The 14,039-nt window shown below is 47.7% G+C and overlaps 1 protein-coding gene across 1 annotated transcript in view; it reads right to left on the bottom strand.

Annotated features, from left to right (window-relative positions):
* TTC9 (tetratricopeptide repeat domain 9) overlaps positions 1-13,343 on the bottom strand; it is a 30,625-nt gene extending 17,282 nt beyond the window's left edge. Inside the window, exon 1 of the mRNA XM_061182703.1 lies at positions 12,751-13,343. Within this exon, the coding sequence (XP_061038686.1) occupies positions 12,751-13,156 (406 nt within the window). The 5' untranslated portion in view covers positions 13,157-13,343. The remainder of the gene's footprint in view (positions 1-12,750) is intronic.
* Positions 13,344-14,039: the final 696 nt, after the last annotated feature.

The raw sequence follows: 14,039 nt of genomic DNA, 5'->3' as shown, positions 1-14,039 counted from the left end.
CCCCAGGGAACCCAGCTGATCACAGCATGCATCTTCTCTTCCTGGAACATCCTTGTTCTCTGCTCTCAGACTCTGAACTGGTCTAACTTGTGAGAGAATCCGAAGTTCTTTCCCTACTAGTTCAGTTCAAAGAACGGGTCAGAGAATCCTGGGGCAGAGGATGGAAAGTGGCAGAGAACAGACACCGTCTAACTGAGACTTATTTGCTTGCACAACCTCAGGCCAGAGACATGTCTGCCTAGAACCCAGCAGTTTCTCATTTATTTATTTATTTATTTATTTATTTATTTATTCTTGGCTGTGTTGGGTCTTCGTTGCTGCACGCGGGCTTTCTCCAGTTGCGGCGAGCGGGGGCTACACTTCATTGCAGTGCGCGGGCTTCTCATGGTGGTGGCTTCTCTTGTTGCGGAGTTCGGGCTCTAGGCGTGTGGGCTTCAGTAGTTGTGGCACGTGGGCTCAGTAGTTGTGGCGCACGGGCTTAGTTGCTCCGTGGCATGTGGGATCTTCCTGGAGCAGGGCTCGAACCCATGTCCCCTACATTGGCAGGAGGTTTCTTAACCACTGCACCACCAGGGAAGTCCCAACCCAGCAGTTTCTAAGTGTTTTCTGGACCGCCTTATATTCGGAGAAGCTGGAAGCAGGCATAGACCTCAGGGCCCAAAGGCCCTTGGTTCTGCTGGAGCTCAGTTGCCCTTCAGAGGAAGCCTGATGGGTTACTTGTTCATCCAGCCCCCTGGGCCCAGGTAGGAAACATCCATACCAAAGGCTGTTGGTTCACACCTTGCTTGCCTCCCCTGCACTTAAGAGCTGAAACTTGCTCTTAAGTGGCTACAGTGCAGGGGAGGCGAGCAAGGTGTGACCCCTCTTTTGCTCACTTGCTTCCCATATTCCCCCATAGCCTCCTTTGTTGAGTCCTTTCTCCTCCCCTCTTGCACACTTTCCCGCCATAGTACCTACCGGAGTAGGAGTTAGATTTACACATAGCCATCATCTATTAAGCATCTGTTACGTGCCAGGCACTGTGCTAGGCTTGCGTGCATGTATCCTTTAATTTCAATCGCCATCACAATCCTGTTTGGTGCATACTACTACTCCCATGCTATAATGGAAACAGAAGCTTTTCAAGATTAGGACCATCCTAAGGTTAACGGAGGAGTCGATGGGAAGTCAGGAGTCAAACCCAGATCCTCTTACGCTAAGTAAAGATCTTTTCCATCAGGCCACCTTGCCCTACAGGTTTTCTGTTCCTCTGTGCTCCCTTTCTTCCCTCCCATCTTCACTGGCACACACAGGAACACAGCCCTTCTCTCTCTCTCTAGGTATCAGGGAAAATTCCACACAAGTTCCAATGACCCAGTGGCACCTACAGCCTGAGGTTCGGGTCCATTCAGGAAAGGAGCTCAGTTCTGACTCAGCATGAGCAGTAGGCCCAGAATCACATCCGTCAAATGCTCAGATCTGGCCCAGACTCCTCAGGGGTCTCCAGTCTTGAGTCAATGGTGGCCACTCTCTGAGATGCTATAGCTTAGCCAGCAACTGTTCCCTGAAACTCTTGGCCCTGCCACTGGCAGTCCATTTCTTAAAAGCTTTTTTTTTTTTTTTTTTCCCTTCCATCAGAACTTCCTGGCCTAATACAGCTAGTCTTGCCAGATTTCTTATGGTGAATGACTGCCTGCTTAGAATCAAAGTCTGAATTTTGGAATAATCTGAGAAGGTCTAGCAGCAGTAGGTAATCTCTGGTGCCATCAATTTAGATTCCAGGGCCCAGGCAATATTTTATAGAGGCTTCCAACCCCTACTCTAGTTTCTCTCTGAGACCCTCCGTCTGACTCTATCGTCCTGGGAGACTGCCATTTACTTGGTTTACCCTCAAATTTGCAAGGTTACCTTGGAAATTTTAGTTGAGATCTTTATGCTTATTTGTCAGCACATATCAGTAAACTGGAACAAAAGAGAGCTTGTTTCCTGTTTCCTTCCTAAATCTGGTTGCTTCCAGAGAGAGAGGCTAGAAGGCGGGGGGAGGGGGAGCTAGAGGGTCTTCAAAATCCTAGACGGTTCAACCCTTCTGAAAGGGGACTTGGAGGGCATCTGACCCAACACCGATTGTTTACATATGAGGAAACTGAGGCTTAGAGCGATGTGACTTTTCCAAAGTCATGGAGCAAGTTAGCAGCAGGGTCTAGATTAGAACCCTGTTCCCACAACCACATGCCATGTTTTGAGGAGAACACAGTGGATTTGAGATTTGGGCTGTGAACAGCCATGGCAAGTATCCAATAAAGATCTGATGAGTGAGCTTCCTTCTGGGTGCTGTGTCTGAGCTACCGATGGGCAGGATTTCCTGGACTCAGGGGCCAACAAGAATCTTGGACATGGACCATCCATACGGTCCCTTCCTCCACACCAGTGGCACATCACTAATGCTCAGGACCAGTTTGTGTCACAAGCTCTGACCCACCTTTCTTCCCTGCCTCACCAGCAGATTCAAACCGTCACTCACGTGCTACTGAGTCCAAGGGGCGTCCCCCTACTGTGGGGTACCATGCTGCCAGGATCCAGCCCTATGTGTGCACTGGGGTGGTGGGCACTGCAGAAAGGATAAGTCATATTATGCGATACTAAGAGAAAGTTTGGGGCTTGGGATAAGTTTGCTTGACATCTTTGGTGTCACAGTCTGACAGGATTAGACAAGGCACAGATAATATCCAGAACGGCATTAAAAATTATGTGTATAAGGTAGGTTTTCTTCGGGAATATAAAAGAAGAAAGCAAAGCTACCCATAATCTTTCTACACAGATAATCCTGTCATCGTTTTTCTTAAAAAATAAAAGTAATAATGCATATACTTAGGAAAGTCATGCGCTATAGAAAGATTTAGAATAAAAAGTTAAAAAAGGACATGGAGGAACCTTAAATGCATATGACTAAGTGAAAGAAGCCAATCTGAAAAGGCTACACACTGTATAATTCCAACTATAGGACATTCTGGAAAAGGCAAACTATGGAGACAGTAAAAAGATCAGTGGTTGCCAAGGGTGGGGCGTAAGAGATAAAGAGGCAGAGCACAGAGGATTTTTAGGGCAGTGAAAGCACTCGGTATGGTACCACAGTGATAGGTACATGTCATTATACGTTTGTCTAAACCCATAGAATGTACAACACGAGAGTGAACCGCGAAGTGAACTGTGGACTTTTGGTGATCATGACGTGTCAGTGTAGATTCACCAACTGTAACAAATGTACCACTCTGGTGGGGAGTGCTGATAACGGGGGAGGCTAGGCATGCATGGGTGCAGGGAGTATATGAGAAATCTCTGTCCCTTCCCCTCAATTTTGCTGTAAACCTTAAACTGCTCTAAAAACAATGAAGTCTTAATCTTTAAAAAAAAAAAAAAAAAAAGTGAAAGTCTCTCCCCAATTTCTCTGCCCTGTCCCTATTCAAGTGAAGTGAACAGCTTCACTTGCATGGTATCAGATAATCTTCTTGAAAGCAAGTACTGTACTAGAGTATATGTTGATGCTAGTTTATATCTTTTTTCTTTTTTTAAACACAAAGTAAATAAACACTGTTTTGCATTCTGCCTTTTCACGTAATAACAGATTTTGGAGACTGGTCTCTATCAGTCCACACGGAACTCTCCCATTCTGGGTAATGGCCACCGAGTTCAGAAAGAATGGAGAATTATTCTTTCCAGAGCTGGAAAGGACCTTGGAGATCCTGGACTCCAACCCTCGGTTTTTAGACATCAGAAAACTACGGCCCAAAAGATAAAATTCCTTGACCCAAGGCAGCTGGTGAGTTAGAGACGGAACTTGCTGCCCACGTCACTCTTTACCGAGTCTCGCTTCCGCTGTGCCCTTGATGGGGACGTCTGAACACATTGAAAGAACATCCCTTGCATTCTGCTCAACAGAAACACTTTTGTTTTACTGTATTAGCAAGTGCTTTTTCTGGTGGAGTACGTGCATTTGGGGAGCAGTTTTTTTGTGTGCGTTTGAAACAAAATGGGAGAGTCAGCCTCAATAGATATTTAATGCAGAAACCACGCATCAAGAGAGTTTTCCTGGTGGGTACTACTCAAGTATCCCTTTTGTCTTAAAACTGTTAGAACTAAAGGTGGAAATTTCCTTCATTGGGCAGTTCCCACTTTTTTTTTTTTTAATTTATTTATTTTTGGCTGCGTTGGGTCTTCATTGCTGTGCACGGGCTTTCTCTAGTTGCAGCGAGCGGGGGCTACTCTTCGTTGCGGTGCGCGGGCTTCTCATTGCGGTGGCTTCTCTTGTTGCAGAGCACGGGCTCTAGGCGCACGGGCTTCAGTAGTTGCGGCACGCGGGCTCAGTAGCTGTGGCTGGCGGGCTCTAGAGCGCAGACTCAGTAGTTGTGGCGCACGGGCTTAGTTGCTCTGTGGCATGTGGGATCTTCCCGGACCAGGGCTCGAACCCGTGTCCCCTGCACTGGCAGGCGGATTCTTAACCACTGCACCACCAGGGAAACCCCAGTTCCCACTTCTTATTTCTATTCTGTTTTTTGTTCTCCTAGATATCCCTGCCCACTTAAAAGGATAATTTACACTTCTAATACTTTGTAGTTTATAAAGTACATTCATACGTTATCTTCTTGCTTCTCACCCTTATCTTGCGAGTCAGGCTGGCATGATTATATCCATTTAATATGTGAGGAAACTCAAGACCAGATTAAGTTCACATATGTAGGGAATGTGCCACCAGCTGTCACACGAGTCTCCCTCAGTTCCCGTCCCACTAGACACAGGGCCAACTGGTCTATTTACTGCTGGGTTTGGGGGAGGGGTGGTTTTTGTTTCTTGGCAGATAAGGTTTTGGCTCACAAAGTTAGAACTTATCAGCCAGTCATAAAAACACAAACTGAAAAATAAATACAACTTTACAGGATGTTAGGAGAGAAAATGTTCCACGCCACACAGAATAATACTGTGTCCAATCTCGTTTAGCACTTAAACCAGAACATATTTTTAAATGATGGTATCATCACTCTCATGACATTAAAACTGACCAGGTCTGGAGTAATGCATCTGGACAAGTCCAGATGTTATTCTTCTAATGGGTCATTTCCCGTCATTGTATCCACAAACTGGTTACTGAAAAGTAATGGCTGAAATGAATTCCTACTCTTAGCACATCCACTTAAATTTCTCAAGACCTCTTAACTGGAATTCACACACTCTGGAGCAAAGGGGATAAAAACTAGGGGGAGGTATGGGTGGGGCTTCTGTAAGCCTCTAGGCTCATTAGAAATTATGACTCATCAGATTCTCATTCCTCTCAGGTCACCTTCCTAGTGACATAGAACCTGGTTACAGAGAGCAGGACGGTTTCCCCTTAACCACCCAGGATGGTCATGGAATGGGAATCTTAATCACACAAGGCACAATCACGGTAAAAGGAATAACTTACAGAAGACAAGACTGGAGGATGGGCAAGCGAGTTGCCCTAAAAATGTCAAGGCTTTTCCTTGTTACAGTGATGAGATGTATTTTTTGTTGCTTCAAAAGATAGATAGAATATGGCTGGATCGACAGAAATTTCAAGGAGGCAAATTTTAGTACCTAAGGAAGAAACTTCTAAAGATGGATGTTGTAGGGTGAATGGTTAGGACTATAGGCTTTGGAATTACAGACCTGGCAGATGAGAAATCCCAGTTTGCCACATACTACTGTGTGACCATGGGCAAGGGACTTAACTGTTCCAGCTTGAGCTTTCTTTCTCACAAAGTTATACAGGTATATATGTAAGTTCATGAAAGGCAGTGACCTTGTTCTTTATGTTTACTCCTGTGTTCCCAGCCCTCAAGTCCGAGCGTCTAGCACCTATTAGTTGCTCAATGAATATTAATGAAATGATTGAATTTCTTGGATCCTTAATATGAGACAAATGCTGGGATAAGCATTTTCATTCCTTTCAAACACATTTATGGAACATCTACTGGGGGCCAGAAGCTGGGCTCATCATGGTAGTCTTTACTACCATTATTGTTACTGCTATTATTATTATAGTTGTTGTTTTGTGGTGGTGGTTATTAAATAAGTCACTATAGGTAGTGGTGAGTATCCCTATTTTTGGAAGTGCCTAAGCTCATGCTGAAAACAAGGTGGTAATGTTGACAAGGAAATTCACACACCTCTGTAAGGTATGGAGTCATAACCAAATCTGAAATCGTAATTCTGGTTTTCCATAACTCTCGAGCTAGCTAGTTAGCACTTCCTTAGCACTTTTGTTCTTTTCACACAGACACACTGTGGAAGGGAAACCTTTGCTCCACAAGCTTCCTCTCTGTGAACCTTGTCTGTAATTTCAGTGCTGTTTTAAACTCCTTTTGGCCGAAAGAGAAGAGAAGGTCCACTTGGATATATTTCAACCCAGGATTCTTCTAGTTCAACTCAGCTCTCCTTGGCACTACACATTCCGCTTCCTTTTCTTTCTTTTTCTTTAATTGAAGTATAGTTGATTTACAAATGTTGTGTTAGTTTCAGGTGTACAACAAAGTGATTCAGTTTTATATATATATTATATATATATATCTCATACTTTTTCAGATTCTTTTCCCTTATAGGTTATTACAAAATATTGAGTATAGCTCCTACATCATGCTTCTTTTTAAAAAATATTTGGGAACTGTTGGTTTTGAGTCCTACCAGACATGGCATCATTTCATTGCTGATATGAAAATGTGTATGTATGTTTAAAAGGAAGATAATGAGCTTTACACTGCTTTTGATCATTTCAAGGCCCTATGAACACCATGAGGAAGACTAAACTCTTTTAATCTTCTGTAGTATTATCTTTGGCTTTTTTAAAAAAGTTTGTTTGTTTTTGCTGCACCACGTGGCTTGCGGAATCTTAGTCCCCTGACCAGGGATCGAACCCAGGGCTCCGGCAGTGACAGCACCGAGTCCAGTCCTAACCACTGGACTGCCAGGGAATTCCCCTATCTTTGGCTTTTTAAATGTCTGGTACCACTGTCCGTGCTGGAGCTGTGCTTGCTGCTATGTAATTAGGAATGGACCACGCTAATCGCGTTGGTGATAATGGGAAACTCTGGTCCCAGCATGGACATCTGATTTCCCAAAGCCAAGTATCTGGGAATTAGGAAATGGCTAGTTGGCTGGTTGGTTGAAACATTTGGTTTTCCTCCTAGCTCTTTGGAGGAGGCACAACCTGGTGACGAAAGCGAAGAGCTGGCAGGAGAGAATGTCCCATCAGAAGGTCACTCCCAACCTGTGACGCTCTGTGAAGCTTTTGGCTGTTGCATATCTTGGCTTTCCTGTCCATCCTGCAGCCAAGTCCCCTCGCCTTGGATGGGGCACTCCCATGCCTTTTGGCTGTAGGGACTCTTACTTCAAGATATCTTAGAGAGTTTCTGGCTATGAGCCACCCAACTCATTACTTTTGCAGGTAAACTAAGGAACTTCAGAATCCACTTTAGAAACTCAGCCCAAAGTCTACATTCAGAATATTCTCTCCTTGAAAGCATTCTACAAGTTTCAATTCTCACATCCTTTCTTGGAAGATGATCTTTGAAGCCACATTTTCAAGCTTAAGATTTATTGGCCAAGGGGCTGCCTGAGGAACAGCCTCAGGTTAACAATGGCTTGGCCAGTCAAACTCTCCCATCCAGATGGCAGTATCTTGGCTGAGCCTCTTAGCATGAAGCCCCTCTTCTTTCCCCTCCTTTGCCAGTTCTTATCCCAACAATTCATCTTCTGGCTACCAGGTTACTGCTTGTCTCTAGCTCTTGACCTCTTTTTTTTTCCCCACTGAGTTCTTGCATTTGTCATTTATCCATCTTCCTGCTTGGTTCTTTGGTTCCCACACCAATTTCTGTGGGGTACCTTTTGTCTTAGAATCTGCCTCAGGGTCTGTATCTAATTCTGTCCACCTTAGATGTATATCCTCAGTCATCTTCTGGTGTCTCATTGCAGGGGCGGCTTTAAGGATGCAGTCACATAAGGCCCATGCTCAGAAAGGCCTTGTATTTGGTTTAATGCTCTGCTGTTGACTTCTTGAAATTCTTAATTATTTTATCTTTGAAACTGTGTTTTGTAAGTGAAGCCCGATTGGATAATGGAGAATGAAGTTGAGCAGAAGACAGAGGTACAACTATTCTTTGCAGGCCCATGTAGTATATAGCATTCACGATGCCCCAAGAGCACAGAATTCCAGTGGATCCACAATGCAGGGGAGTTCAACAAGCATAAGTAAGAGGGTCAGGTCAATAAGTAAGCAAGCACACACGCTGACAGCCCAAAGAGGCCAGGCTTTCCATTCAACCCAGAAATTGCTTCAAATGCAGAAAGAGAGCAATAGTGTTCTAAGAAACAAAAATAACCTAAAACCCCATCACATCCTTTCTTGCTTAAGTGCCCTGTACTAGCCAACCACTTATGCTGAAAATGATGACAGAGGAGGAAAGACTAGGGTAGGAGTATGCAATAGCTCCTTTTCCTTTCCTTACTCATCAGAAAGCCAAGACTGGTAGAAAGTGCACCTATAAAGTATGCATATAAAAAGTGAAATAAAAGCAGTTGAGTTCGTTTTGTCAGCATTTCCATGGTTCCAGTAAGAATAAACTACATATGCATGTACAAGCTACGAAACGTGAATTGTATAACTTACATGATTTCATATACCAGTTAAGTGTTCTTATATTTCCACTTAAAACTGGCATTGCACACTATAAAGATGAATAGTAGATTCATGCCAATAATTTAAAATTGTAATTTTCTTGAAATGACATTAAATAGCAGATAAAAACACCATTTCCAGTCGAGAGAGAAACCATGAAAGAAAGGGAAAAAACTTTATCTTTTAAAACTTCTAATGACAACTTTCTCCTGCTTTTTTGAACAAGGAGCCCCACATTTTCATTTTGCCCTGGGCCTCACAAATTATGTAGCTGGCCCCGGTCCCATGGCTTCAAGACACGTCCACGAGCACTGATAAAGCTGGCTCCCATCCAGGCCTTTTTCTTGCGTGACTTCTTTAGGCCTTGTCACTCCCCTGTCCTGGGACTTTCAGTTGGCACCAATGGATATTATCTGCCCCTTTGGTAAAAAACAAAACAAAACAAAAAAAACCCCGCCCAAACATAGCTCTAAATGGATGGGAAAATGGAGGTAAAATGATGTGGTAGGGACTTATACAAAGTCACAGGGTATGCCATAAGCTGACTCTCATCTAGCCTTCAGATCCAATGCCATGGCCTGTCAGCACCCATCTCCACTGTGGGCATTTGAGTCCTGAACATCATTTGAAAATACCAACAGAGTCATGCATTGCAACCTTTTGATCAAACCCAGCTGGGGCCACTACAGCCCCACAGGAACAGCTGTAAAGCAAAAGGTTCTGTCCTTCAAGAGGTTTTGCACAGAACATTCCAAGGCCCCAGGGGAGTCCTGTGTCTTGTTCAAGGTCAGTGGGAGTTGATCGACAGGCCAGTACATGCTTCTTTTGCAGCCTTGGTAAGAATCACATGTCTACATCTGCCCAGGCAGGATATCTTTTCTAATCATTGTATCAAAGTCATTAGAAATTCCGAAGGAAGAAGATGCTTCTCATTTCCTGCCTTGAATTTCTTAGAGAATAAGACATGCAAAATCAAATCTGGGGGTCTTGCACCCCTGGCCAGATCCCTACAAATCAGAAGGAACTCCAAGCCAGAACAGACCACAGCCACAGGCACTTCGCACATTGCCTGCACCCCCTTCAAGTGGTCACCTCAAGTCATCCAAATGGATTTTTAGGTTAACATCTCTTAGCAGATTCTAACTGCCCCCTTGCTGTTCTCTTGGAGCCTTCCATGCAGAGTGCAAGGGTCCACTGAACCTATGTTTCCTCCCGAAGCCTCATAATAGTCTTTCGTTTGGTGCTGAGATGCCCTTAGCAACACAGCCTAATCCTCCAGGTGTTTCTGGGCTAGTTCATGTTGCTTCTAAACCCCAAACCTCTCCCTCTATGCACAGCTGTGTGGAAGGACAGATCCTTGAGAGAACCAACACCTTCAGACTGCTCTCTCCTGAAGCCCACTGGGTTGCTCAGCCCGCACTGCAGCCCCAGTGGAAGGGCCAGTTGCCTTTTTGCTGGAACAAACTTGCAGTTGCTGTCTCCTCCCTTTAATCAGGCACGGGGGGGGGGGGAAGATTATCTTATGGACCACGCTGCACTGTTCTGGTTCTAACAGCAGTAACAGTGATCATCTTTCTTTCTCTTTCCATCAAATGCTCATTGTAAACACACATTTAAAAATTTTAGGGGCTTCCCTGGTGGCGCAGCGGTTGGGAGTCTGCCTGCCGGTGCGGGGGACACGGGTTCGAGCCCTGGTCTGGGAGGATCCCGCATGCCGCGGAGCGGCTGGGCCCGTGGGCCACAGTTGCTGGGCCTGCGCGTCTGGAGCCTGTGCTCCGCAGGGAGAGAGGCCACGATGGTGAGGGGCCTGCGCACCGCGGTGAAGAGTGGCCCCCACTTGCCACAGCTGGAGAGGGCCCTCGCACAGAAACGAAGACCCAACACAGCCATAAATTAAAAAAAAAAAAAAAAAAAAATTTTAGGTTGCCATTTAAAATAATCTTCACAAAAATATTTTAGTGAAATGTAAAAATGCTCTGACACAATGGCAAGTGGGAATAAAAACAGGATACAGGAGGTCCTTAGCTTTGTAAATAGTTTATGTTTAGCTATAGAAAAAAATACAGGAAGGAAATATATCACAATGGATTTCTTTAGGTTGGTGGGATTAAAGGTAATTTTGTATTTTCTAAAAGAAAACACATTTTATAGGTAAGCATTACTTTTGTAATCCATAAATTATTAATATTCATAAGTGGTAAGCACCCGAGAAGGCAGCAGAGGGGGAAATCTGCCATTGCTACTTTCCATTCTCTCACCACCAAAGTTTTCCAAAGTGTGTGGAGGGGTGGGTATGGAAGTGGAGGAACCGTCCAGATCTTAGCCCTGCCCTGAGTGGGCTGGCCTGACCAAGGACACAGCTTTGGTTTCACCTTGGAAATGTAACCACTTCTGGGGTAGAAAGTAGGCGGTGCTAGCCATCGGCTGGCAGCCAAAAGCATAGGGTGAGGGGCAACCCTAGAATGCCCATGGAAAACGCTAAATTTAAGACTCAATTACCACTCTGAAATCACTGCATTAGTGATCCAGAGTGCCCCCTCCTCCACCCATGGCCACTCTGCCCTTTATATTCATCAGGCAGTAATGAATATGCCAGAGACTTACGGGAAATAAAGGGAATCATGGTGTACCTTGTGATGGATTGAAATAGTCCATCTATGCTGTATTCCTACTACTTTATCTGCTGCCGTTATTACTAGTACTGCTATCAGCACCACCATTTCCACAATTGCTACTACTACTATTATCATTAATCCTTTAAGTTTGTAAACTACTTAACAATCTACAAAGTGTCTGGGCTTTGCCTGATTAAAGATGACACTGGACATGGCGTTATGGGAAGGCAGAGGTAGGCTGGCACTAGAGATCTCAAAGAGCACAGAGCTGACTGGCACTTAGGAACAGAGCAGAATTATCCATACATTTTTTTTCATCCCCCAACTGTCTGGGCCCCAGACAAATCCACCGTCCCCAACCACACCCATTCTCCCAACTTGACTCTGCTACAACTGTCCAGAGCTAGTTTAGGCAACTTCAAGGGTTAAGGATTAGGAGTGATGGCCCTTATCTGGTCAGAGGAACTGGATCATGCCCAGATCCCACCAAGTGGGGTGGGAGAAGAGGAGAGAGAGTGTTTTTCAAATATAAGGCCATTGCCTCTGCCAACATCTTCCACTTTCTCACATGAAGGCCCTGGAGTGACCCAGACTCCTCCGGTTTTAGAGACTTTAAAATTTTCTGTGCCAAAGTTAATTTTTAAAACGCCCGACTTTGACCTTAATCCCCAAAGTGTGCTCGGGAATGTATACCTCACCTTCTCATCCCAATAAAAGGGCTCCGTTTTCCTCAAGCGTAGCAGCTAGCTGGTGTGAGAATCAGTGCTACACGGCACGAGGCAGGGAGGAGAGCGAGAATGCAGCACAGCTCAAGCCCAACCTTAGACTAGCTTTCCTTTGAGATCGCTCTCTTCACCTGGCAACCGGGGCCCCAGCAGAGCTCAGAGAGAAGAAAGTGCATTTTGGAATCCATTTTGCTTGAGATGCTGAAGGCATCGTAGCAAACTGCCCTTTGCTACTGGGGCCAAAGGAACTTGGGGAAGGACTTGACTCAGAGGGATGCGGTCAGCTGCGCGGAAGGCGAGGGCGAGCTCTGGTGCCAACGATCCCTGAGGCAAGCGGCCACTGGGCACGCGGTGGGCGCGGGTGGCCCACCCTGGGTGCCGCTGCCCGCATTTGGACCCAGGGCCACTGGTGAGCAGTAGTAGGAGCAGCAGTTGTCGCCAGGCCGGCTGGGTCCGCATCTCTCTGTCCAGTTATTTATAGGCGAGATTTACGAGGATGCGGGGGAGGAATGCGGGATGACAACGAGTTTCGGAAGGTATAATCCTAAAAGTCACACTTTTTCCAAAGCGCCCCCCTCCCAGGTTCTCCTTCCCAGAGCCGCACGGTCCCAGCGGGGGCGTGTGCGTCGCGGCGCGCCGCGGCGGTCGGCTGCGACCCGGAGGCCCGGGGCTGGGGAATGGGGACCGGCGCCCGGCGGGAGATCGGGAGGGCAGGGGGAGGAGGGGTCGGGGGCGCGGCGCGGCTCACCTGCCAGGCTGTTGTAGCAGTCGATCTCGATGGCTTCCACCGTCTTGCTCTGCTCCTCCGAGAGGCTCCCGGGGTTGGGGGCCCCGGCCGGGGAGGCCGCGCGCGAGTCCCGCTCCCGTTCCCCGGAGGCCGGCAGCAGCCCCTTCAGCTCCAGCAACGCCCTGTGGTATTTGCCGATGGCTTCGCGGAATTTCTTATCCTTGTAGCACTGCGCCCCTTGGCTCTTGAACTCGTGCGCTCGCCGGATGAACTCGGCTGGCTCCGCAGCCGTGCCACCCTGGCCCCGCGCCGGGGTCCCTCCGCCGCCGCCCGGGACGCACAGCGGCGGCTGCGGCCGTTGAGCCTCGCCGGCTGCCGGCGGGCTCGGGTTCCCCTTGGCCCCGGCCGCCGAACCCTTCCTCTCCATTCGGTCGCCACCCGGCGCCCAGCGCGCGCCGCGATCCGCCCGCCGCCGCCGCCGCGCCCTCCCGGGTTTAAAAGCGGCGGGCGCCGGCCCCACTCCTGGCAAGCTTGGCCGCGGCCGTGACACCCCGCGGCGGTCTGTCGTCCCGCACTCCCATTCTCCTCGCCAGCTGCGGGAGGCTGCTCTCTCCTCCTCCTCCTCGGATTGCCTTCCCCTCCTTCCCTCCTCCCTCCCTCCCTCCCTCCCCCACTCCCGCGCCGCCCGCCCTCCTCCTCGCCCTCCTCCCCTCCCTCAACCTGCGGGCGTTGGCGACCTGGCCGTCGCGCGCTCCGGGGCTAGCGGTGTGGGGGACCGAGGGCCTGCTGGGGTTGGCGGTGATTGTCGCTGACCCGGAAGAAGCTTGGCTCGCCTGAAGGAGGGGAGGATTAATGACAAAGACCGGCCCGTTCTTTCCCATTCAATCCAGCCCTCGGAGACGCGCCTAGTCTGAAAGAGACACACGGGGGAGGGGGTCTGTGTGTGTGTGTGTGTGTGTGTGTGCGCGCGCGCGCGCGTGTGAGTGTTCTTTGCAGTGAGGCGTTAATATTTTTAAGGTGGCAGGGCCTCTTTTTTTGTGGATGCAGGTTGTCGCTGAGGTGTGTCTCCGCGTGTGGCTGCCCAGGCGCCCAGAACACAGTGGGCACTTCAGCGTGTAGGGCGCTGTATTCCAGGAGCCGCCGTGTGCTGACGCCTGGGTGTGCAGGCAGTTGTGCAGAATGAATCACAGACATCAGAGATGGAAAACACCTGTTACTGTTGGTCATCAAGGCTGGGCGTGCGTTCGAATTTCCATTTACAGGACAGTTCTGCCCTGCTTCGGGAGGATCCATCCCTTCGTTCATTCATT

This window comes from Eubalaena glacialis, chromosome 2, assembly GCF_028564815.1.
Source record: "Eubalaena glacialis isolate mEubGla1 chromosome 2, mEubGla1.1.hap2.+ XY, whole genome shotgun sequence".
NCBI lineage: Eukaryota > Metazoa > Chordata > Mammalia > Artiodactyla > Balaenidae > Eubalaena > Eubalaena glacialis.
The sequence above is the reverse complement of the archived record's forward strand: the minus strand, read 5'-3'. Positions and strand labels throughout refer to the sequence as shown.